At 39.0% G+C, this 26,513-nt stretch overlaps 1 protein-coding gene across 1 annotated transcript in view; it reads left to right on the top strand.

The window, feature by feature from the left end:
* Positions 1-26,513, top strand: part of DENND5A (DENN domain containing 5A) — a 67,923-nt gene that overhangs the window by 25,523 nt on the left and 15,887 nt on the right. The window contains exons 5-15 of the mRNA XM_027651082.1: positions 2,289-2,476; positions 11,227-11,544; positions 13,630-13,845; positions 14,772-15,006; positions 15,450-15,600; positions 16,211-16,304; positions 19,245-19,376; positions 21,032-21,184; positions 22,012-22,116; positions 24,354-24,438; positions 25,785-25,869. Of these exons, the coding sequence (XP_027506883.1) occupies positions 2,289-2,476; positions 11,227-11,544; positions 13,630-13,845; positions 14,772-15,006; positions 15,450-15,600; positions 16,211-16,304; positions 19,245-19,376; positions 21,032-21,184; positions 22,012-22,116; positions 24,354-24,438; positions 25,785-25,869 (1,762 nt within the window). The remainder of the gene's footprint in view (positions 1-2,288; positions 2,477-11,226; positions 11,545-13,629; positions 13,846-14,771; positions 15,007-15,449; positions 15,601-16,210; positions 16,305-19,244; positions 19,377-21,031; positions 21,185-22,011; positions 22,117-24,353; positions 24,439-25,784; positions 25,870-26,513) is intronic.

Here is a 26,513-nt window from a genome sequence, read left to right on the forward strand (position 1 = left end):
GGAAGTGTGCTGCTTGCTTCTTTTTTAAATGCAGAAAATCCTCCATACCCTTTCAGGAAAGGTTATTTTGGTTTATGTTTGTAGGCTTCTTGCCTTTGTCCTTGGCTTTTGCCAACAGCTCCTGACGTGGACAGGGCCTGCAGAATGCAGTCATTGTTACGTGCAGGCTGCAACTGTGCAGGCCAAATAGTTGGGAATGGCTTAAGCCATGTGGATATCCAGGATCAGAGAGCTGCATCTGTAGATAACTCTGTGGCAGGGGGTGGCTGCCCAGTGGATAGAAATTCTGAATTATTGATGTTACTTGGTAATTAATTTGAAAGGCTAATACTAAAGTTAGCTTAATGACAGAGGGAGAAGTTGTATTTAAATTAGCCAGCGGGATTAGACAGCGGGTTTTGTGTAGTAGGAAAACACTGTTTCTATTCTGAGACTTGTCCTTTCAAATAAACAAGCTGAATGCAAACCAGCTGGGATGTTTGTGTGTCTATGGCTACATTTAAAGTTCCTTTTATAACTGAAGAAAATAGGGTATGGAATAGATTCTTCTTCTTCCCAAAGCTTATCATTAATTCATCACTTCCTTGCAGTCAGGCTGTGATTAAAGCTGAAAACCCAAAGTAGCTGTGGAGGCAGAAGCCGGTGTCCAGGCAGAGTAGGGGAGTGTTGCTGGTGATGTTCATTGATTGTCCCCTAATGTGTTTCAGTTCAAATAAGCTTTTGGCAAAAACTTTATAAACTGTTTAAGCCATTCTCATTTGTTTTGACTGGGGACTCCTCAGGTCATAGGAGTTCTACTGCGGGGCAGTGACAGGTAACTCCATGCAGTGACCTTTTCCACTAACACAGTTTGATCTGAAAAGAAAAAATCCAAAGCTTAAGTTGCAGAATTATGACTGATGTTAACAAAACCCATGCTGAGTTCCTTTTGGGTTGTGGGATTCTTTGCAGACCCCGAACTCTGCAAGTTTGTCCTCAAACAAAATCAATCATGAATGCCAGGAACTGAATTTCTCGACCCTTTGTCTTCTGCTATCTGAAGTCTGAGTGGAGGCTGGCTAAAGGATAGAATCAAAGCCATAACCTTGGGAAGTGCACAGTTAAGCTTAACGTTTCTCCAGAGTGTTTAGAACAAATGTTATTCTTGCAGTTTTCATCTCCCCTCTGCAACAGCATGCGACAGCTTCAGAAACCTCAGCAGTTGAGCCTCTGCATTCAAGTGTCTTTTCCAATTTCACAGTGTCTCTAGTTTTATGAACACGTAAGGAGAAGATATGCATACCCCACACCACAGCACACAGGTCACTGATTTTTTTCCCTGCCTCTATTTCCCCTCCCTTTACTGGCTGGAATTGAATATTATCCATCCTATGTTTCCAGTTTGTGCTCTATTTATAGTTTGACTGAAGGTGAGAATTTTCCTAGTCCCAGGAGTTTGTTTTACACTCTTTCCAGCCTGGCAGCTCGAAAGCAGTCTGCCTATTTCAGCAGTGGTATTAGAACACACTCTCTGAGTTCATCTGGTGTTGCCTCGCCCTTTATGATACCTAGATACCAAAACCCCTTAAGTCTGTAGTTATAGGAGGAGGGTGAGGTGTTGGCCCAGCATCCTGCAGTGTGAACTGCTCTAGCCACCAGCTATTAAATAAAAAGATCTTTTGACATGCTGCATAGGTCCATTTAGCCCTGCTGTTGAATTCTAGGAGGAGAGGGGTTGTTTTTACATTGTACTGGGGCTTTGGTCATACATTGCACAGGATAAATGAAGCTGATCCTTTTTATTTTCTGCATAGTTATTTCAGTCACACTGTTGGGTTGGCTGCTATACAGCAAGCTTTGCAGACATTTAAACACTCTTTTAAAAAATGTTTATCTGAGAGATACCAGATGCCTTGGGTTTCATCCAAGGCTTCCATAGAAAGTCATAAGCACAGAGAAAAGAAATTATTTCCGATGTGTTTCTTAGCTGATTACAATACTGCTTCTGTTCTCAGACTGGTGCTCCTGGTGACCCCGGTATAGGTGACAGAAAGTGACTTAGCATGCATGAAGACTCAATTTGCTCATTTCCATATGACTTGTGGAATGACCTACTTTGCCTTGAGCTCTCTTTGTTGTTTCAGCAAATGTGCTGGGTGTGCAGGTCTGGGCTTTCATTAAGATGCCACTCAGCTAGTGCTGGGTTTTGTGGTTTCTGTTTTTAAGCAAGCTCTCATATCTTTAGTTTAAATTAACTTACTTAAAAATATTTGTGAAAAAAATTATTTTTTTTTCTTGATCTTTTTCAGATTATCAGAGGTTGATGACTGTGGCAGAGACCATCACAGCACTAATGTTTCCATTTCAGTGGCAGCATGTGTATGTTCCTATCCTTCCAGCATCCCTCCTTCATTTTCTAGATGCTCCAGTCCCTTACCTCATGGGCTTGCACTCTAATGGGCTGGATGACAGATCTAAGCTGGAACTTCCTCAGGAGGTGAGAGGAGCTCATCTTGATTGGTTGAATATTGTCCATGACTACGAGGGGAGTGAGAAATGAGCCAAAACACTAGTGCTAACTCTTAACAGCTACTGTCAAGTTGTTGCTGGCTCTGGTTTGGGATTGGTCTTTATTCCTTGGAGATGCTGAGGAAAATCTGGTGAAATAGATAGAGCCTGCTTTTGAAATTGTGTGCTCTGATAAAATTAAACTGTAATTTTACAGGAATTGATGCATTGGGCTTACGGAAAGAACATTTATTTTTTTTTTCTGCAAAACTTAGCCCTGTAATGCTGGGAAGTGCAAGGAAGTGCAGTGTGAATTCCCCAGCTGTGGCCAAAAGGCCACACAACTGCTTCTGTGAGATGGTGAGTGAGCAGAGAGCTCTGCTGGCTTCAGTGCTGTGCTGGTTCCTGCCTGCACGGGGTTAGGCTGGGTTTCACTGCACTGAATTTCTGAGCTGGGGTTGGCTTATATGGACCCAGCCTGCCAGGTGTCTGCACAGAACTGTTTCAGATTTTCTCCAGAACGAATGCTTCAGTCTGCAGCAAAATGTCAGCGTACACTGGAGCAAACTGGTCCTAACTGGGGTGGGGCTGAGGAAGTCCTCCCTTGTAGCAGCAACCCCTGTGTAAAGGAGAAACAAATGGTCTGTAAAGGTTCTGCAACTCCTACATGGGGCTGGGACTATGGTCAGACTTCACAGAGGTTGTTTTCTTTTTATCCCATTGTTCGCTTCACAAGTACTCTTTTGAGGGAAGTGCCAAGAGAGTTTAAGAGCTGGTTGTGAGGATCAGGGGACCAAAAGTAGCTGAGCACTACCCAAGGTAGCAGAGGAAATGTCCAGCCCCTGCTACGATCTGCTCACTTGGAGGTGTAACTTTGCAGGGGAGGAACTGGGTAAACCATGGGAACACCCCGCTTAGAGGCACTGGTACTATTCTCTAACCTCTGCTGTTTTCTCTGACTGTTTTCTTGTATTACCATTTACATTTCTGGGAAAGCAGAAGCATGTCAGACACCGGGTTTCGTGGTGGTGGTTTTTATTTTCAATATCAGGCAGTGCTGCAACATAGCTTGACACAAAAAAACCCTGTTTTTAAAAAAACTGCGTGAAATTAGACAAGATATTTTTGTGAACCTCCAGTCTGGTCTCCATGCCAACACTGCTCTTTTTCTCAAATCCATATGCTGGTAGTTTTCATTTGTTTTTCCTGGCAAGTTCAAAGGAAAACTTTTTTCAAACTGTGTTATTTTTTAATGAAAACTGAAGTATTTAATCTCTTGGTTTCCTTCTTTTCTCCATCCCCTCCCCCCTTTTCTTTCAATGGCGTAATTAATAACACAATAGTGTATGTTCTTGCCATGAAAACAGTTTGTTGCTTTGGTTTACTACATTTTTACAAAATTTTGACTGTACTGACAGGTCTAATTAATGTAGTTAGTACACTTTTTAGAGAGAATAGCTGATGAAGTAAAATGTATGTGTGCATATGCATGTTAATATGCACCATGGATGTTTTCACTGTTACCACAAGCTTCTGAAAGACTGCCCTCCTTTTGTAAAGAACTTCTTCATTTTAAAATCACTGTAATACTTCCAACTAAATGAACTAATTTCAACTTCAAATAGGTATTTCAATTATTTAAAAGGTAAATAGTTTTTGAAGAGTTTTATGAGCTTATTTTTGGGGTTTTTAAAGGAAGGCAGTTGATCTATTTTTAGATGTCAAAAATTAAATCCAAGTACTATTAAAGGATAATCTGACACCTCGGTTTACATTTTGTTTTAGAGGTATCCTTTTATGAATATGGAGGAGTAGATTTTTAATAGCACCTCACAGAGATCAGAATTGTCTGGGAGGGGAGGACACACAGGACAGATCGCAGCAGCAGCGTGCCTGTGTGGTGGAATTTGCTGGAAGACTTGTCCTTCTGAAGCTTCAGCTTTTCTTGTTCTTATTTGAAGAGTGAGCTCTTAAAACTTTGTACATGATGAGTATGACTTAGTCTGAGAAATCCCCTTGGCAGTCACTGCTGAGTAAGGACTGTTAAACTCCTCGGCCCTGCGGGCTGGGAATGTAGTTATGCCACAGAAATGGACTTGAGACTTTAAGTCTCTTAGTAAATAATTAAGAAGTTATCCTATACCAATAGATTGGCTTATTCGAGAGGCAAAGTAGCCTGGGAAGAACAAGAGCTCACTGCTGTTGAGACTTTCATTGTAGAGAGTTTGCTTGAAAAAACCAACTAACCAACCAAAAAAAACCCAACCAATTAAAACCTCACAAAACAAACACTCCCCCCACACTCCCATCACCCCAGCAAAACCTTTGTTGCAAAAAGAAATAGATGTATAATTTTAAAATGTAAAGCAGAATTCAAAGTGCATGCTCTGTGAAGTTATTGGTCACTGTAAGCATTTCTCATATTAATAATTTAATCAGTCATCTTTAATGTAGTTAACATTGCAGATTACAGGTTCATCTCAAAACTACTTTGCTTTATGATTAGGCTTTCAGATACCCTTCACTTTAAGTGCCAAAGGAGCTCTACACTTAATTCTTGACAGAAACTGCCAAGGAACATGAATAATGTGTTGTTGTAGAACAGCAGAAGAGGGCATATGGTTCCATTATTTGTACTTCAATAAAGACAAATTTATCGTCAGTGACAGAAGGGATATTAATATTTAACATTGCTTGTCTCTAAAGTTTGAAATGTATATGAACCTTTATGAAATCATCAGGGTTATATGAGGAACTCCTCTAGGCTCCTGATTCATACATACAGTGAGTATCAGAATTTTCCTCACTTATTCCAAAGGGTGTATAAAGAGCTGTTCTGTGTTATAATTTATTCTGAGTTCTGCAAAAAAATTTTTTTTCATTGTCTTGGAACTGCATAAACTGCATCTCTGTTGCTAATCTATTTACATGGATGTGTGGGACAGCTGCTGTTAAAGAAAGCAGTGTCTAAATTAGACAAGGGCCAAAGAGGTGAGCTTTGAGAGAAAATCTAATTAGTGCTTCTCAGTTGAAGGGCATTGTGGAAAAATATAATATTGCTGTCTAGCATACCATGGATATCTCAGTGTCACTGTAGACTTCTTGATTTTGGTTTTATAATGAAGTTTTAAAAAGACTGATTTGCCTTGCTCGAAGGGTTTTAGTCTAATACATGGGAAAATACTGTCTGTCCCAACTTGTTTAGGTTTGACTTGGCTTAAGGCTTGCACACATATGCCATAAGGCTTGTTTTGGTTTGCTTGTGGTGGCATTTGGTCCCACATTTGGTCACACCTGGTGCTTCAAGGCAATGCTTTATCCTGGGAGCAGGGAAACTCACTTGTATCCTAGAAGTTAATGGTTTGTCAGGTGATGATTAAAATCTTCAACAAAACAGCTGCATTAGTACAAAATTCAAGCTTAGACTATCCCTTGGGTACATCAGAAAGCAGTCCCTAATGGAGACCTCATTGGAGTCCACCAATGGCTTGAAGACCTGACTTCAAGCCCAGTAAAACTGTAGAGAATTCTCGAGGCTCCCTGTAGGGTTGAGTTTTCTTGTGCGTGTCAACAATGCAGGGCTTGTTCTCATACATAGGGCTGCTCTGCTGAGGGCTCTCTGTGTTTGCAGGAGCATCCTTGTGGTTTCACTGGTAGCTGCCTCAGAGGCTTGTAAGGAACCCAGAAGAGAAGGTGAAGGACGGGAGAAGCGATGCTAGAACGAGGTGCTGGAGATAGCAAAGGGGAAGGGAGGAACGTGTGGCTGTTTCAGATGTTGCTGGCAAGAGTGTGGTTTGTTTATCAGTAAAATTGATCCAAAAAGTGGTTTGACTTAGCGTTCTGGCAGATCACAAACCTAGCAAGTGCTAAAGTAAGATCATTTTTCTGATGTGCCTTTGCATTTCCTTTTAAAGAAACTTTTGAAGTGCTGTAGCAATATATTTTTAACGAGCAACTTAATGTGGACCATTTCATGGCACTGGATTTGCATGTCTGTCTCGCCACTCTAATTTAGGAGAATGGTAGAAATTGAAATCATTTTCAGTGAAAATAAGCAATGCTGAGTTTTCCAGCACTGGTTAAATCAAACAAATGTAGTGTATGATTAAAAAGCTTGGATTTAGTGAAATGGTCGCAAAGGTCTTGGGCAGTAGCTTTTTCTTTTAGAGAAGTTTAAAGATTTTAAAACCCAAAATCCAGTTCTTTGCTAAGTATAAGACTGATTATGTATATTCTCAGTGTTTTTATTTCAACAACTAAAAGGATGTTATTCCAGTCTAAATCTTAACAGACTCTGTGGGTTTTATATGTTGTTTTAGAAGATAAGGAAGATATCCTGAAAAGCTTAGCTTGATACTAGCACATTTAGACCAGACTGACCAAGATAGTTGTATAAAGATAATCACTGCTTTGTATGCATTCTCAGGCTGTCTGCTGATTGATACATGCTAGATAATACTGCAGATTTATTGACAGACTTAAGTTTTATGTTCTCCTGTATTTCAGTGTTAAACAGCAAGTTGAGGAGTTTCTGAAAGCTGCAGCAACTTTAAGCTGTTCTGTCACAAATTCTGGGTTGACATGAAGAGGAGTAGTGCTGAGAATGAGTGCTGAAGGTCACATTTACTTGCAGGAATGACACAGGAGCATCCTTTAGAATTTAGGACCACTGTAAACATGCTTTCCACGAGTCAGCTGTGTGTGTATAAGCTTGCATAGCCATATTTGCTGTGTGTCATAAGAAGTGGGTGATCGTTTGCAAGATTGGGACCTAATGCACAAAGGTGATACAGGCTGTAGGTGAATGGGTTTTAGTTTTTCAGTGCTGTATTCAAGCAGAAGCTGTCCTTTTGGCAGCACCTAAATAGTTTCTTTCTGTACTTTTGAACAGAGCTGAAAGGGAGGATGTGGGCTTGATGCAGGCCTTGCTAGATCTGCCTGGGGCTTTGGCCCTTATTGTACTTGGTGTCAAACTAAAGAATTGCAATTGTCCTTTGCCTTTGGAATCCATGGGTGTGGTCCAGGCCTCACTGAGCCCATGGTAAGTGGTGCTGTTGACTTCAGGAAGCAGGCTTTGGCACCATAAACATTTGTTTACTTAGATCCACGTTTCTAAGGTTTGTAAGACTTTGGCCTGGACACCCTGTTACTTGTGATGATAAAAGTACACGGGAAGGACAAGTTTTTAAATTAGCATGTGTCACCCTTGTTCCTTACTGTAGTGTCTCAGAACGTTTTATTGTAGATGATGTAATGTGTCCTCACTTGTGACAATCTACTGTTGAAGTGGGGTTTTCTTTTGATCAGAAAACCGAGATCTCAGCAACAAATAACGGAATATTTGACTGTTCTAGAGACCTGAAATACCTAGCAGCTACCTTAAGGATGCTCTTTCAATTATATCTCTATTTATACATGTTGCCAAGTGTCTTGTCTTTATATAATTTTAGTTTTGCATGTGTAAAATAATGATCAGTGTATCCACAAGGGTTTACATACAGAGCTATCAGCTGTTCACAGCCCTCTCAATTGTGCTGTCTCCAGAGACAAAAAAACTAAACCTTTGTGATTGAAGAACTCTTTTTATTTTTCTACTTTGTATACTTGCCCAGTTCCTAGCATGCAAAATGCTTTGGATGGCTGTGATTTCATAAATAGTAAGTGCCATTTCATTTTTCATGGTTTTTAAGGAGGGGGCTCCTCTGTCCTCACTGGTATTCAGTTCTGTAGTGTAGCAGCATAGTGAGAGGTACTGTTCTGGTGTCTGTTATTTGTGGTCTGTTTACTTCAGATTTAATTTATTTTGGTACCTTTTCAAGGGCTTGTGCAGTGAGGTCTCTGCCATTTCTGTTCCCTGAAGAATATGACCTTTTGGGAAGTGTGCATGTTCTTGAGGTTTACCTCAAGTCTCCCTAACTTGAGAGGCTAAAACCATCTACTGAATCTTCTCTGCTTTTGCTCCTCTAGATAATCCTCTATTGTATGTGTTATTAACCAGGCACTGGATAACTGTAGAGCGTCCCTGAAAATATTCTTTATGCTCTTTGAAGTATTGCTTCACATTAGCTTTTCCTCCTATCCCCCAATGTTTCCATATAGAGCACTTTCTGGGAAATGTAATAGTAAGTTGCATCTTAAGCAATCATCATTAGTAGCTCAGAGTATTTAAACCATGTGTATTGCTCTTAGAGAGGAACTCTGCAGAAGGGGAATTTAGCTTTTGGAAGAATTAACCAAATGAGTCCAGATACTTACAAGCACTATTATCAAGCATTAAATTTGGTTTTTTCTTCCATTTGCAAGGCATTTAATTTCAGTGTGAACACTAGAATTTCTACATTGGTAAGGTTAGTTTGGTTCCTTTTAGGCCAGCTGCTTTTTAGCTACAACCAAGCTTAACCAAGAGTGAAGTTTTCTGCAGAATCTATGCTAAGGTAGATAATCCAAAAGAGAAGAAAAGTTGAATGGCATCAATTAAGGAAAGTTGTAAAAGGAAGTAATACAGTTTAACTGTTGGAAGAGTTTCTCAGTGAGCCTGCCTTGCCATTTTGCAGAGTGTTTGAGACAAATTAAATGCCTTTTGTTTTTCCCTCAGCACCAATTGGTAGGCATTGTGCCTGATTTCAAAGCTTTATTTCTCTCATGTCTTGAAGTACTTACAGTGTTCCTGATAAATATCAGCTGACTGGACTTCTAATCATCACAGAACTATGTGTGTGTATAGTAGGAGTCTCTCCTGAATTCAGGTGCTTACTTGAAGCATGGGAGCTCTTGCATACATGGTGTCCCTTTGGACTGAATCTTTGTCTGAATGGGAAGCGGGTGCACACTGAGAGCATTCCCAGCCCAGGGCTTGGGCTGCCTTGCTGGGTGGGCACACACACCATCTGCAGTCTTGGAGCAATGCTGATATTGGGGAAATTTAAACCATGACACCTCCCCTATTTAAAAAGAAAAATTTTTTCTAGGGTGCACCAGAAACTGTTTCAGAATCAATGTCTTAATTCTCTTTATTGACCTTGGATTCTTTTGTAACACCTAATTCAATTTGTGACTTAATTTACAATAAAGGATCCTACAAGAGATATTAAATTGTTTTATATGCATTCCTTTGAGCATAACAAATCAATCCCAGTATTAAAATGTTAAAACATCAGGAATTCTGCTTACCTGTGTAACTGTGGGTAATACTATAGCAGAGCATAAATTAGACTTGGTCATGCAAAGTTCTGTGCAAACTGATGTGATGTGTCCCGTGGGGTTCTGCATTAAGAATTCTTTTTTCAATTTTAATGTCGGAAGTTCAATAAGATATTTGTATTTTAAGAAGAATTGACACCTAACTCTTTTTCTGTAGAAATGCCTTGAGAGTTTAACCTGTGACAAGTACTAAATGTATGTTTTCACAACAGTTCACTTAAATGAACAGGTCTCATCAGGCACAGCTTATTCTAGTCTACCTGTGGTCAGTTCCACAGCAAAATCCTACCAGAAATCCCTACCAAAATCCTACCACAACTACTTTGTCTTTTCTGGGCTTCACTGCTTGTGTACGTGGCTCTGATTTCTGGGATTATTTATCATTCATTACATGTGAGGTTAATCTCCTACAATTGTTTCTTTCCAATTAAATTGTGCGAGTGCTTCCATCCTTCTACACTTCCTGAATCATAGGAAATAGTTGGAGATGTGTCAGCTCTTGTAGACTTGATAAGTACTTTGCTGTAAAGCTGTAGTGAGATCTGAGTTCAGGTGTGCCTCCTGGAATAATGTAGTGAAGTTGGGTTGAAAGTACCCAATAATCTGAGTGAAGGGGTTTTGTATATCAGGGATGAAACAGAAGGAGTGACAGTCTGTGTTAATTCTTTAGTGAAGAAAAACTGAAATGCTTCTACAGAAAAGCCAAGTTTCTTCTCTATACTTAACTTTACAAGAAGATTTCACACATGAATGGGGTTCTTGCTGTGACGTGTGTAGTTATGTAATGTCTTGAAACAGATTTTTGCAATGCAGAAACCAAAAGGGGAACCTTCTCCCTTGCCAAATACAGAGTGAGCTAAACCTTGAAAGATGCAGAACTTCTTTTGATCTTGCTGTGGAAGCCACATAGGTAGTTTTTCTCCCTCCCCCCCCGGTCTTTTTTGATGGTAAATTAGTTGGAGATTGGAACAGAAAAGCAGAATGGAAACTAGTTCAACTCATTTTTCCTTTTGGAAACAAACTTACTCATTCAAAGAATTGCCTTAGTTCTCAGGTTGCTTACAAAAAAAGAAAACTTTATTGTAACTTCTGCAATATCAGCACACCTTTTAGAAGTTGCCAAATCTTTTAGAGAAGTGGACTGATAATTTGAGTAACAGGCAGTCACCTGCATGTGCACATGTGTAAAAGAGACTTGCAAATATCCCGTAGTTAAAATTTAGCTGTATGTGTATGAAAAAAGCCATATCTGTACCTAAGTTATGCTGCAATCTCTTTTGCACCTAGTAAACAACTGTAAAATGAGTCTTCTTTCTTAACTACCTCCTTGAAAGACCTGGAAATGTGGGTCTTGTGCTGCTTTCTTCAAAGCCAACCAGTCAGTTGGGTTATGTTGAGGCAACTGTGTTTTACAAAATAACCAAACAAATGCAAATGTATTTGAATCTTTAAATAAGCACAAACCCCCAAAGATGAATAAAACGTTACCCCCGTGCTCAGTGATGTTATAATGGTATCCTGTTCTAAATTAAATTCCAGGCCAACCTGTGCTTTGTGGATGTAGACAACCATTTCATCGAGCTGCCAGAAGACCTACCCCAGTTTCCAAATAAACTTGAGTTCATTCAGGAAATTTCAGAGATACTGATGGCTTTTGGAATTCCACCTGAGGGAAACCTTCACTGCAGTGAAAGTGCCTCCAAGATGAAGAGCCTCAGAGCATGTGACCTGGTTTCTGATAAAAGAAATGGGAACATAGCAGGATCACCTCTGAATTCCTATGAGCTGCTAAAGGAAAATGAGACTATTGCAAGACTCCAAGCACTTGTTAAAAGAACAGGTGTGAGTCTAGAAAAGGTAAGGTATGAAATTCTCTGCACTGTTTCTGGACCTGTAGTAGCAGATGGGCTGAAGTCATGGTCCAAAGATGCTGTTTGTCTGTCTTCGCTAGAAAGAACGTTATATTAAGATGTTCACAAACCTTGTGAACACCTGTAGAGACAAGGGCAAGCTTAGGGGAGAGAGGGAATGGGAATTAACCCTGCAGCATCTGTGAAAACCTTTGCTGTCCTCCATGTATTTCTTTGCCAAGATGATCTGTTTAAAAATAACACCTTGCCTTATTCTTGGTTTTAAAATTTATTCTAAATTGGCACCACTTCATTATGATTTAAGTGGCTAAAATTGTCATCCAAATAATTCTGAAGTTTGAATCTGATCTGGGTTTGTATAGATATCTCTCTCTTTGTGTGTAGAATTTTTTTTTTTTTGCTTGTATATAATATGTTTGTCATAGGGATACTGTGATGCTTTTTTCTGGTTGATGTTGTAAAGTGCATTAGTGTCTGATTCCCAGGAAATGGACATGCACAGCTCATAGTGATCATGACTGTATTTTTTGAGTGATCAGAACTGGAGGGGGAGGGGCTGAAAGTTGTGGCCCTTTTTGAATAAAAGGTACTACCTGACAGACCACTGTGGGTTTTTTGAGCCTTTGTGGAATGGAGTGAAGACTGTCTAAGCAAAGGTTTTATTTCTTGCATGTTTAAATTAGCTTGACCAGCTCTTCATTGCTGAGGCTGATTCCTACCTGTGTGATTGCAACTTGGGGTACAGATGGGGCCAGAGACAGAAATTGTGTGACCTGAAGTAGGTTGGGGGTAGAGCTGCTTTATGGGCTGGGAGCTATGAGAAGCAGCACTTGGTTACTAGGCAGGATTAGATGATCAAATCTGCTCTGTTCCTCTTCTCAGGTTTTTCTTTTGCCTTGTTTTCTTCATGTTCGGGGGAGAATTGGTAAAAGGCTTTTGTTCTTTTGCTGAATGGATTGGGAAGTGATTGGGAAAGTACAGGTCTTTTTAATTTCTTGTAAATTTTTGCACATTTGGGCCTCATCTGCTCTGTACTCCCTGAAGTCCCATTTTACCACCTTTTTTTGTTATGATAGGAGTGTATAGATTTTAACTGTCAAAATTTTCCCAAGTATAAAAATCCTACCTTAATGCCAGATACCAAATTAATGAAGAATGTACTACTCATGAGCTACACTTGGAAGAAAGGGGTGAGTAGCACAGCTCACTAGCAGAGAGCATGGCTGTATTTATTTTAGCTGGCTCTGGGCTGCTATAGCCAAGCTGCTTTAAGCAGTGTGGGACAGCTGCAGCCCTGCATCATTGTGCAGATGTTGTAAGCTCTAGAGATTATGACTAATTATGTGTGGTGGTGCCTTTTATCGTAATTAACAAAGGCAGGGGTATCAAATGTGTATTCAAACTACTGCTTGAATGCTCGTAGCTTTGGTTATTTTTTTCCCTAGATACTCAACTCCTATCAAAACTAATGTGAATTGAATATCTCAGTCTCATACTGCTGTTTTTATAAATCTTAGCCCACATCTTAACTGAAAATGAATTTTTCTTTCATTAAAAATTACTCTGGGGGGTTGTAACGATGAATTGTGGGTTACGCTGCTAAGGACTTAGGTTATGGGAAATGGTTACTAGACATGCACAGCTGCTTGTTACTGTGCATTTCTGTCTTCATTTGAAAGCTGGTATATATTAAACTCTACCACTACTAAACCTGGACTTATTTTACACCAGCAGACATATGGATTTGCCTAATATGCTGGGTTTTAGGGTTAGTAAAAGCTCCTAAAAAGCCTATGCAGGTGATCAAAGGGTAAAAGAAAGTAAATTAATATATGGCATGTATATGATTGTTATTTAACTTTTTAAAATCCAAAGTATATAAAATGTAATAATACATAATAATAAAATGTTTTGATGTTGCTGTTTTCTTACAGTAGTTGAAACAGTAATTTTTTTAATTGAAATGTTGACTTGAGGAGTAGCAGCTGAATGGCAGATTAAAATCTTGTACACCCAGAATACCTGACAAAGCAGCAACACAAATTACTTGTGTGATCCCTTACTTTCTCAGTTGGAGGTGCGAGAGGAGACCAGTAGCAAAAAGGATCTGAAAATTCAGTGTGATGAAGAAGAATTCAAGATTTACCAGCTGAACATTCAAATTCGTGAAGTTTTTGCCAACCGCTTCACACAAATGTTTGCGGATTATGAAGTATTCGTCATTCAACCCAGCCAGGACAAGGAATCTTGGTTTACAAACAGAGAACAGATGCAAAACTTTGATAAAGTAAGTTGTAATAAGAAGGTATGTCAATGTAAGAAGTAAAAAAGTACTCAGATGTAGGGCTTTGTTTATTGGGCCATCAAATGGAAAACAGTACTGTCAAAATTGTAATTTCTTCCATAAATTTCAGTGTTCCAAGAGAAGTGATATCTTACATGTTATGTGGAAAAATATATACATATGCAGACTTAGAGAGCTAAAGGTACTCTTTTAAGGATACTGGAGAAAAATACAGCTTACTCTAGAAAAATAGCTTACAAAGCGTCACTTTAGGGCTGACCTTTACATTAAGGTTAAATATTACTACCGGAAACTGAGTTTTAACCAGAGAAATTGCTGAATATGGTAATTAATTAAGTCATGACCCCAAATAATGCTTATGTACCTGTGTACATGTGTACCAAATGTATTCCTAGCTCTTTTCTAGGGAAACATAAGGCTCAGTTCTTCAGATTTTTGTACTGCTTTCTTTACTGGAGATCAGATTTTTGTCAGCAGGATAGTTCATGTGGGTGAAGACTATGTTGCAGCACTGTCTGCTGGAACATTAAGCTGATTCCCATCAAATCATATGAAATGATTCTGATCAGCTTCATAAGCTTTGAGCTCAGCCAGAAGTACATAATATGCACACCTGTGGTATTGTTGGTGAGGTTTGCTGGGATTCTGTTGAAATTTTTATAAAATTAAGGAAAAGCTAAAATCACAGTTTATCAGTTATTGTGCTGTATAGGACGTGATTGTCCTGAGACTGAAGATTTCATACGGACTGCCTGTTTTGGGGATAGAACTGGTGTGTGTGATAAAACTAGGCCTTAAGTGGCACCAAAGCACTCTTAATATGCCCTTGTTTAGGAAAATTGATGCTTTTGGGGGATATCTCTCTCTGCAGACTCCCAAAAACACTCTTAACTCTTCTTATCTCTTAGGCATCTTTCTTGTCGGACCAGCCTGAACCTTACTTGCCTTTCCTCTCGAGATTCCTGGAGACCCAAATGTTTGCATCCTTTATTGACAATAAGATTATGTGCCATGATGAAGATGATAAAGACCCTGTTTTGAGAGTATTTGATTCTAGGGTGGATAAAATTAGGCTGCTGAATGTCAGGACTCCGACTCTGCGCACATCTATGTATCAAAAGTGCACAACCATTGATGAGGCTGGTAAGAGTAATGAGGCACTTTCTTGACACTTAGTGCAACTAACCACTGGTATTTGTTGTAGATATTGGGGTTAAAGTTAAGTAATGATTCATGCTTTGAACCCCCCCCAAAAAAATAGACCAGAATAGCTGAGGTGTAAAGCTTAAATGTTATATTGGAAGTTGAGATGCGAGATGAAATTAATGTAAAGTTTAATTGAACTCAGCTGTTTTCCTGCATGCTTTGTGTGTGAAAAATGAGCTTAAGAAGATAAACATTTTTCTTCCTTTGATGGCAGTTCTTTGATGTCTAAGACACTCTTGTACTAGTGTACCTGTTGTAATCAGTAAGAGATTTCCACCTATCCCATTGAATTTGAGACCCACTTTTAATTGAGGATGTGTGATTACAGATACATGTCTGATTAAAACACCTTTAAAAAATTAACTTTCTTGCCGTTTCAGAGAAATCTATTGAATTAAGGCTAGCGAAAATAGATCATACAGCAGTCCACCCACACTTGCTGGACATGAAAATTGGACAAGGGAAATACGAGCTTGGATTTTTTCCCAAGCTTCAGTCTGATGTTTTATCCACTGGACCAGCAAGCAACAAGTGAGTAAGCTGGGGCAACAGGTACTGAATCTTGGCAAGATCTGTAGAATGGCACTAAAGCAGAGATACTAGAAAGCAAAGTTTGTTTTTTTTATCAAGTGGGGGCATATCAGATGATGTGGGTGGTGGGGGTTTTGCTGTGTCTCTTTGGGTTTTTTCCCTTTTTTGAATCTGGACTTCCTGCAGCAAATTTACTTAAGAAAGCCCTATTATGTTTGAGATGATGGTTGGTGTACTTTGAGTTACTCAGAATTACTGTCGTTATAAAACCAGATCCCCTTATTATATCTCAGGTAGGAGCTAGTATATGTTTTAGGATATTTTTTTATAAAAGCTTTAAAAGTGGAGGAAAAAGGCTTAAATTGTCACTGGATATCATAAGAGAATGGAAAAACACAAAGCAAGTAAATGTTATCTCATATTCTGAAATATTTTGATTGCCCAAATATCCGATTCCTCTACAGAGATTCTTTTTGTTGTATTTGCAGCTGCACTTTGGCTGATGTAATTGATGTCAACATGTTCAGTATAGGATTAACTAGAAACTTCTTACTACCTCTACCCTTCACCTGACTCCTGACATTTGCTTAACAATATTCCCCATCTGTAGGTGGACAAAGAGAAATGCTCCTGCACAGTGGAGGCGGAAGGACAGACAGAAGCAACACACGGAGCACCTGCGTCTTGACAATGATCAGAGAGAGGTGAAAATTGTTCAGCTATAGAGATATGATTTTTTTCTTGCCTAATTGCCTGAACAATACTCTGTAACCTTAATGAAATGTCTAGACAGTTACTTACAGTCCATGTCTGCTCTGCCTTAGGTGTATTTAATACAAATAGAGTTCCTGGTCCTTAGCAGACCAAAATACTTAGTTTTTTTTATTATAAAAGTTGTGTCATTTTTACCCCCTCTCAGGACAAAATTATTTCATTCCACGTGTAGGAGAGTTCCCTGAAAATATAATTACATGCTTTAAAGGTGTTTTAGATTTTTAAAAAGAAAAAAAAAAGGGTGAGAGGAAGAGGGAAATTAACAGTTTTTAGCCATCTATTTCCCATCTCTAAATAACCTGTGCTTCTTTGGTGTATTTGATAAAGGAAAGAAAGATAACCACCTCTAGAGAGTGATTAATTTCATCCTAAGATCAGAAGTATTGCCTTTTGGAGTTGCCTGTTTGTCTTCTGTAGACCATAAAAGAAATCTTAAGGTGGCAAACTGACAGACAACCTCATGCTAAGATGGGAATGTGAACCCCACCCATACTGTCGCATTTGTCTGCCTATTTTTACACAGCACAGTCTGATGCTGATTTACCCCCACCTTCTGAACTGATAACATCTCTCAGCACTGCTCCTATAACTGGCACAGTACTCTTTGTGGTGAAGTGATTTTGAAAGATCTGGGTGATGTAACTAATTACAGTACAGTTTCTGATTCATATGGTACAGACTGCAAACTGTTACACCGGGTGTTGATTTATGGGTAATTCCAAGAATAGTCTGGTTCAGAATACCAGAATTCATTTTTTTTTTTTGTTCAGTAACTCCAGAGCTTTGCTTTTGTTTAAATATATGTTGTTCATTGAAGACAATATTCTCTTGCTTTGTTAAATATATTTAGAAAAGATTTTTTTGGAATTTTAAAGTAGTAGTAGTCTTGTATCTGTTAGGATAGTGTTGTCAAAATCAAGTATCTTTGTCCAATTAATTACCTTTCCAGTGTACTCATTTCCAGAACTTTCCTATTGGTTTGTTAAAATTTTGTTTAATTATAGTGTCATCTCTGTCGTCCATAACCATGTTACAGAGAAATGTCTGTGTAATAAAAAACACGGTTGAGTAGTTTCTGGCTTTGACATGTTCCATATGCTCAGTTAACTCTAAAGTGCTTTTTACTTAGAAGTAGCAGAAATGAAGAATAGTTGGTTTGTAACCTCATTGCTCTGCTAAACAACACAGTTGTTAAAGCATGTAAACTTCTGAGATGTCACTTAGGTAATTACAAAGTCAAAAATCTACCGCTAGTCTCAGAGGCGGGGGTTGTTTGTTTTGTTTTTTAACTGATTCCTCAGAAGTTCATTACCCTATAGGAGTTATTCTGTCACACAAGGCAAACAATTTCTGAGGAAAAAGAATTTTAAAATTTCTGCTCAGGTGAGGGTACCAACTGCCAGTGGCAATTATGCTGGTGTTTTAGGGGTTTGTGTTGTGTCTTTTTGATGACATAATGCTGATAGAACATTGACCCCTTCTCTTGGGTGAACCTCAGGCTTCCCCAGTAAGTTTGAGAGACTGGGGAGGGAGCCCTTCTGAGAGGAACACTGGGGGTCAGGCTGAGCAGGAGTCAGTGCTTCCAAAGTGTAGTGTTGTGAGTTTTAGACAAATGGAAGCTTTGGGGCATCAACAATTTGTTCAATTGAGATTTAGTGGCTTTTTACTTGCAAATATTTGTGCCCAGTGGAGGGCAGAGTTTACACCAATCTGCTGATATAACACCATCTCTTATTTTTTCCTTTCAGATTCATTGCTTGTGAATTTATTTTTATGTTGAATTCTTGGGAGTTCTGCATTGTATTATGTCTTCACTCTTTCCCTTTTATGTTTTGCATGCTTGCTTTTATTACTTCATTTGTGCTTACCACTTTCACTTTACATGGTCTGCTTGGCTTTTTGCTACCAACTTATCCTGCCAGCACCGGGACTTTTCCATGTCAGAGCTTCCGTTGCAGTTATGTTTAGACTGGGACCAGCATGATTGGCCCTTCATGCCCTCTATAAAATCTGTGTCAGAGCATTATCTGGTATGTCCTATGCACAATATGGCTGTAATCATAGTTCTGGATAAAGATGCATGATTAAAAGTATGTGTCATAGCTTTTTAGTGCAAGGTCAGTGGAGAAGGTGGCATTTTCCCTCTTTGCCAAGATTGTCATGTTTGACAAATGTATTCACTGACATTTCAGTCAGTCATTATTTCAGTGTAAGCTGCAGAGGTTACCTATTCATCTGAAATATATACTAATATGTACTAATCCTGAGTGCCTGTACAAGACTTTGTCCTTATCACTGATTCACAGTAACAGGAGCAGAAAAGCTCTTTCAAGCAGAGTGGGTTCAAGAAATGATTTTGCTCAAAAATGCAGATGACTCCCAGCTGATAGATGTTAGCAACATCTGCATTTTGCAGCTGCTTCCTGAAAGAACAAACTTTTCTTGTGGTCCCCCAAGGAGACCAATTTGCCATTTGAATAGTCTCGACCTTGGTAATTTTTACAAAATTTCATTTTACGTGGAAAAAAATGACAAGACAATTGTCGGTGGTGGAGGGAGTAATTGAATCTCTATGCATCTAAATATCGTTGACAGTTCATATTGTGTTTTTGTAATTCAGCAATGTGTGTTCTAATAGTTGATAGACAATGTAAATGGGGATTTGACCTCTGGTGAAAACTGTTTCACCTTAAGTATCTCAACCCAATCCAATACTGGATATAAAAAGGTACCTTTTCTGAAAGAGGATGTGATCCTTTCTTCCTCATTGCACAGGGGTGGGTTATAAGGATAAGTTTATCCTTTTCTCTTGGCCAAGTGGTCTCACTTACACTTCTGTCTGTATTTGTCAATTTTCCACCCCAAAACAGAAGTATATACAAGAAGCCAGGAATTTGGGCAGCACTATTCGGCAGCCCAAACTGTCTAACCTCTCTCCATCAGTAATTGCACAAACCAACTGGAAGTTTGTAGAAGGCTTGTTGAAGGAATGCCGAAATAAGGTAACACAGAGAATAAGTCTGTTCTCTTGCACCTCATATCCATCCTTTATTTGTATCCAATATGCTTGAATCCCCCTTTTCCTCCACCTGTTTCTGCTTTATCCCTATAAAGATTTTTGCATGGTGGTGAGAAGTTCATGAGGAGATGAAGTATTTAGAAATTCTGCAAGGAGTGGAAACTTTGTCAAGCAGATTTATGATGAAAAGAGATTGAATATTCTGATGGGTTTTTGCCATCCCACTGCCCATGTCTATTATAACACACTTCAGTTATAACTAATGAGACAATAATATTTCAACAAGTGAATAGTCTGAAAGAGGAGCTTATGGTGAAAATACAGCAGCTTTTCTCATAACTAAAGGAAGTGAGTTAATAAACTTCTGCAGTGTAAGTTTTTAAGCACTTAACAAGCTTGGCATTAGTTTGTAGACATACTTCACTGGTTTATATTTGACAATATATTAATCTGAAGTTAATGTTCATGTGTATACTAATACAGTAAAGGGAGTAATTATGAAGTAGACACATTCTCGCTCTAGGTCAGTGGAGGTACTATAGCAATTGCATACTGGTTTTCATAAAACTGTTTAATATGTGCATCTATTTCTGATTCCACTTTAGTTTTCTGTATGTAGGAAACTAATAATAATCATCCAAATAATAGTCCAAATAGTCACCATCACTTAATAGAGTCATATGATGGTGAAAATTCTGGAAGATAGACTTGGCTTTTTCACCATGGGAATGTAACTCTAGTGAATGTAGTGATCCTACTGTTAACAGAGAGAGAAATTGCCAGGGAAGGTGAGGGGGAGAAGCAACTGGGGACTAACGTGGAGTTCTTAATCTCAACCAAGACTGTGCATAGGTGCCTAAGGGAATATTACTAATTTTTGAGCTAGTCTAGGATAGGAAGAAAGATGAAAAAATGTGTAAGGGATGAGCAGAACTGATTCCCCTTGTCATTTTTCCCTCCAATTTGCTGTATGATGAATCTGTTGTGACTGGAAGACTGTAGTTTGAGTTGGTGAGAGCTTTGTTGACCAGCATGAAATTGTGCACAATTTGGGAGAATGTGGCTCATCGGGAAGCTCAAACAGTGCACTCCAGAGCGGGAAGCTCAAGCAGTGCACTCCAGAGCGGGTTTGGTTTAATGCAAATCCCCTTCTGGCTGAACAGGGTCTCTCAGGAATGACATACCCCCTGCTGCTTGGAGGCACTTGTGCACGTTCACCTCCCCTGGGAGGAGAGGGACACAGCATCCTGCTCCTGGTGAGTGCATCCAGCACTCACCAGGCTTCCAAACCACCCAAGGCCTGTGTTTCATGGCCTTGCTGCTGGACTCCCAGCTTGTCAATGTGTGACCTGCTGTTCCCTTTGTTGGGGTTACTCTGTGAAGGCTGATGTGCCCATTTGCAAGCCCGTTTTTAGAAAAATAGAAGAGGTTGTAAAGTGATTAACACTAGTGCTGTCCTGGCTTGAAAACTGGGGATAAAAGAAGTAGAGCAGTGCACTAGTACCAGCAATATATATACACCCAGTTATTCTGCTAAATCTTTATCATGTGCTTCCTTGTTGGTTATTTAAAAAGTGTAAGTGATCTTGGAGGTTCCTGTGGAAAGAATTAACTCTCTTTTGCTTTGTCCTTTTTGAGACCAAGAGGATGTTGGTTGAGAAAATGGGTCGAGAAGCTGTGGAGCTGGGTCATGGTGAAGTGAATATCACAGGTGTGGAAGAGAATACCCTGATAGCCAGTCTGTGTGACCTCTTAGAAAGGATATGGAGCCATGGTCTGCAAGTCAAGCAGGTGAGGAATAAATGTTCTTGTACTTTGCAGAGCACACTTTCCTAAAGTCATGTTATGCTCTTCCTCTCTCTGCTTTCAGAGGATACCTTTTGTGTGTATTAGATGGGTTAAAATACTCGTGTTCCTCCCAGTCTTTTTTATGTCAGTTCCTGCCCCCGTTTGTCTCCACATTTTGTTCTGGGGTATGTGCAAGTGTACGTGTAGATGTGTTCCACAGATGACTTCTTGGAAGACTCTCTGTTTAACCTGGGGGTTTTCTTTGGTTTGGTGGGTTTTGGTGGGTTTTTTAATTATTTCTGTGTTCGTAATATTTTTGTTAATGAAGTTGCATAGGTTGCAAGGCAGCATATGCTAAAGGTGCTGTCAGTGGGATATGGTGTGGGGAAATTGTTTTCATGAAGGGTAATTTAGTTCTTCAGAGTAAAAATCTTGCTATTTTGGTTCTTCCTGAGTAATGTAGGAATACTCAAATGATGTTTACAAGATCACTAGCTAGAGGTGTTGGGTTTTTGTATGAAATTAATAATGGTTTGCTGTGCTCTTCTGTTTGAAGTCACGTTTGGGTCTAGATGAAGTTTGCAAGGCCTTTATCAACTTTTCTTCTCCTTTGTGCAAAGGAATAGCAAGGGCAGAGAGGATTATAACTTTTTTTAAAAAAAGCATATGCAGAATAAATGTATGTAATCCAGACAACTGTAATCCAGTATCTGTGTTCCCAGCAACCCAAGCACTAGTGTTTAAATCTGCTCTCCTTCAAGCTATATAACAGTTCTCTATGTGAAGATTTATGATGTGATTCTCTCCCTTCCCTCTTGTATATCACTTAGGATAGAAGCTGTACTGCTTTCGTCTTAGAAGACAGAGCATCAGTATACTCTGCTTCAACTCAGATTTGGGCTTTTCAGACCACCAGACGGCCAACCCTTCATAAGGTTAATGCTTTGGATTGATTGCAGATGTTGGCAAACAGTGCTGAATGGTGGAATAAATAGAGTGGTGGAATAAAATAGAGGCCTGATGGAGGAAGTGCAGTGTATCTCATAGTGTGATCCAGAGTTAAAAAAAAGTAAAATGAAAGCACCACCAGTTCTCTGTGTGCTCTGACCTTTATGAAATATGCAAAAGCCTGCTGTTTCATACATCGATTTTATTTTATTTTTCAATAATAAGCCAAGGAAGACTCTTCTTTCTCAACTGACCATAGTAATGAGGATGGCTTTCCTTCCACCAATCCCTGCTTTTACCTCTTCCCTGCTGATGAACCCTGATAGTGCTACATTAGCTGCCTACTGATTCTGCCACGCGCAAAGGGAATCCACGCCTTCCGTTGTCCTGAGCAATGCAGGGGAGTCAGATGTAGGATCTAATGGCTAAAGTAGTCTGGACTTTCAGAAGGCCTTGGTTATTCCCTTGCCCATTCTCTGTCCCACTGCTTTCCTTAGGCTGTCTTCCTTTCCCTTGTAGATACAGCTTGCATCATCATTGCTATTTGGTGAAGTTAAAGGAGAGTTCCTCGATGGTGAAGGAAGCGGGCAGACATACACTGCATGAGTTCTTACATTCATCATGGTTGTTGACATCGATTTGCTGCAGGATCCTTTGTTGCTGCTTTGTGTGATCTGTTGCAGTTCTCCTTGCCATGGCAGCTGGTTGCTGAACACTGGACTCTGTGTGTGTGTGTGCATGTGTGTGTTTATTGAGAGAAGCGCCGTTTTGGATGCAACTCTTCACTGGTTGATATTTCTCATGCTCTCTTTTCATGTGTTTATATGACCTTCAGTTTTGGCTTTCCACGTTGGATCTGTCAGGTACACACAAGACACAATGAGCTTCTCTGGATTTTTTGTATCTTTACCACTGAATGCATATCTTTAATAGATTTCTCTCAACACAGATGTTACAGACACTCTAGGATTTATTTCTTCTGGAGGCATACAAATTCTGGAATAATCCCTTGTGGCCAGTAATTAGTTCTCTATATCATCTGTAGGGAGCTATAGGATGGAAGTGGTTAGAGATTTTTAAATATAGTCTAAAAAAATAAAGAGGAACCATCTTTACTGCACCTCTGGGAAGGCACTTAGATGATTTTAGAAGAAATTGATAGTGCAGAATTGACAACTGTTACTTCACATGGTTTCTTTCTGCACAAAATTGTAAATAAAAATATGGCCTTGTAATATGATTGCTGTTCTGAAATGCAGAATTGCTAAATCTTTACCGGGATTTCAGGTTAATACAATACTTTAGGAAGATGATAAGTAATACTAATTAATTTCCTCTGTAAGCTATTCCAATTAATGTGCTGCAAAACCCTTGTTCTTTTACTGCTGCCTTTCTGCAGCTTTGCAAGCTTTTGGTTTATCATGCAGAATATTTTAGGATGATGACAAGAATCTTTTTAGTTTCCAAGAGAAAGATTTTCTCACACTCTGCATTAAACCACCAGAGGTTTAAGAAAACAAGATAATGAGCAAGGTGCACTTTTTAACATAATTTGATGGATTTATCTTTTATTTTCATACCAAATTCTAACTTTTATTGTAGAACTGGGGTATTTTTGCTGATAAACTTTCATCGACCTGCTTGTGTTTTGGGATGTCTTACTATGTTTGTGATTATCCAGGTCCTTTGCCTGATGAACGGGGATCTTTTGAGGTTTTAAAAATTGACAGCATGTACCTGTATCCCTGAATTACCCTGAAGTGAGCAGGTGCACATGACTTGGCCTGGGTATAAGATGTTTTACTCAGGCTGGCTCCATGCCTCTTGTCATTTCAGTGCTGGAGAGGAAGGGAGGGAAAGATAAAATAGTGCAGGTTACAGCCTCAGATTTAAAACTCTACTTGCATGTGGTTTTTTACAAGCCTTTGAATGTTTTCTTGTCATGTTAATGAACTATGAGGAAAGAAGTTCAATTGGCTTTTTCCTGTCACTAGAATCATTAGATCCCAGTAGTTTGACTCTTGCTTTCCTTTTTCAACCTCTTTACAGCTCCCAAGTGCCTCCAACTTGTGTCTCATACTTTATTTTTACCAATGAGTTTGTAGGAAGAAACATATTTAAAGCGAGTTTTTGTCATGGCTGATACTTTCAATGATGACTTAAACTTTTTTTTTTTTTATTCAACTGATAATGATTTCTTTAACTAATATTTTTTTAATTTCAGGGAAAGTCGGCTCTGTGGTCTCATCTGTTACATTACCTAGAAAACAGGCAGAGAAGAACCACATCAGGCAGCTTCAGTACCTCAGGTAAGATTGGCATCTGCTGGAAGAAGATGATAAAAAGCTGTGAGTAAGAGCTGTCTGCAGATTTGCACCATGCAGAATTTGTTTCCTTGGAAATACCCTTCAGTCAATATAACTGAATCAAGTAATCAAGTATTCTGTCCACTACAGGATTCATATGGGCCTGGTCTATTGGTTCAAAATATTTTGTGAAAATAAACTGATTTGTACTGAACCCACTTGTTTTGGGTCTGGTACTTGACTGCCATGGTAGTCAGAGACCAGAAATAGCTGATGCTTCACAGATAGGCTTTAAAATGGATTGTTCCAATGTACCACCCTCCATGTGACACACAGTCACTGCATGACTGGCAAAGCAAATGATGTCATGGATGGGGGTGGAAAACGAGTATAAGCACATAAAACTGTGCTGTTCATCCCTAAGTTTTACATCCTTTCTTGAAAAATAACTGAACAGTAGGCTTGTTTATAAGCAAAAGACATTTAAAGAAATAAACAACCTGAAGAAACATACTTCAGTTTTTGTTACATCAAGTGTTGCAGTATAATCTGTTTCTAGGGTTATTAATGTCATTTTTAAACATTACTTTTTTTGTCAGGTGGGGGCATAGAATATAAATTTGGAGAGAACAATGGGTTTGGGGGAGGCAGTGGGTGCCTTTTATTTTTTATTTGAAGTTGCTGTAGGCAAAGAACTGATCATTATTAATATACACAAGATCCTGTAAGCAGTCAAACCCAAAGATTTGGAAAGTATTAAGGTCTCCTAAATGTCACTGGATTCATAGTGGTTTTGCATATGAGAGTGAAGTTACAATAAGTTTTATGCTTTCTAGCTTGAGATTGAGGGCAGGGGCTATATTTAATATACATCTTGATTCTGGAGTGGAATTTGAAAGGTAAGAGTAATAACATTGCCTGAAAACCCCAAAATGTGCTATTTGAAAAGTAGTGGTGTTACAGGAGTGTGCAAATTAATAGATCAGTAAGCACGTGGTGTGTGCTGTACTGAGTAAAACATGTTAAACACTGTTTTCTGGTGTCAGCAGTACCAGTTATACTACACAGGAAGAAAATAGGGTAGCCTTTAGAAAGCAACACTTGATTATTATATTTGATGTCATATCAATTTCAGCTGAATCTAAGCTCATTAATGATGCTCAGTGTGTGCTGATCTGCATAACCATCTGTGTAGCACATTAGGTTTTTATGTCATTTGGAGTGGAAATGTGCCACAGTGTCTTCACAGAGTCACCAATAATACAAGAGTGCAAATTGATGTTAATTCACCTTTTTTATACTGATTTGAAATGGATTTCTACTAACAAACTCTGTTCTTCTGAATCTAGGAATACTTCTTGATTCAGAAAGGCGAAAGTCTGATACCAGTCCAGCCATGTCACCTCTTAGAATCTCTCTCATCCAGGATATGAGGTGAGTTTAAACTAATAAAACCAACACAGGAACCCCATGAGATTTGCATACTTGTTTCAGTGTGTGCAATGCACCACACAGAACAGCCTGTGTTTCGTGCATCCAGGAGGGAGATGTGGGTAAGGAACCTGCTGAACTATTTTAAAGTAGATTGTACAGCTTTTTCATTGACCTTTATGGAAATGTGATTCACATTGAGGAGATTTTATATTGTCACAGCTACCAGCTTATGGAAATACCATGACAGAGTTTTCATATTTTTAAAGTGTTCTGTATTGGTTTATTTCCACAGAGATACAGGTGCAGTGTATGTGTTTTCCCAGTCATTGCCAAGTTGGTAGTTCTGAGCCCATCCTTGCTTCTCAGTGAAGAAAGCAGTTTAGAGAACTTGTTTGGTCTAAAGAATGGGTTTATCTAACATAGAGTACTGTAGTGTGAATAAAACTATAACTGCTGCCCAATGCCTTCTTTTCAGTACATCAAAAAAACAATATGCAGAACTTCTAAATTAACCTTGAAGGGATTTTTCTTTCCTCCTTTTTCCTTACCAACATTTATTTTTTCCAGTGGGGAGGAGGAGTGAATTGAGGATTTGCTTGCCCTATTAAAATATACCATTTGTATCTTCTATGCAAGAAAAGCTA

The sequence above is a fragment of the Corapipo altera genome, unplaced genomic scaffold (assembly GCF_003945725.1).
Source record: "Corapipo altera isolate COAL_440 unplaced genomic scaffold, ASM394572v1 78, whole genome shotgun sequence".
NCBI classification, from domain to species: domain Eukaryota; kingdom Metazoa; phylum Chordata; class Aves; order Passeriformes; family Pipridae; genus Corapipo; species Corapipo altera.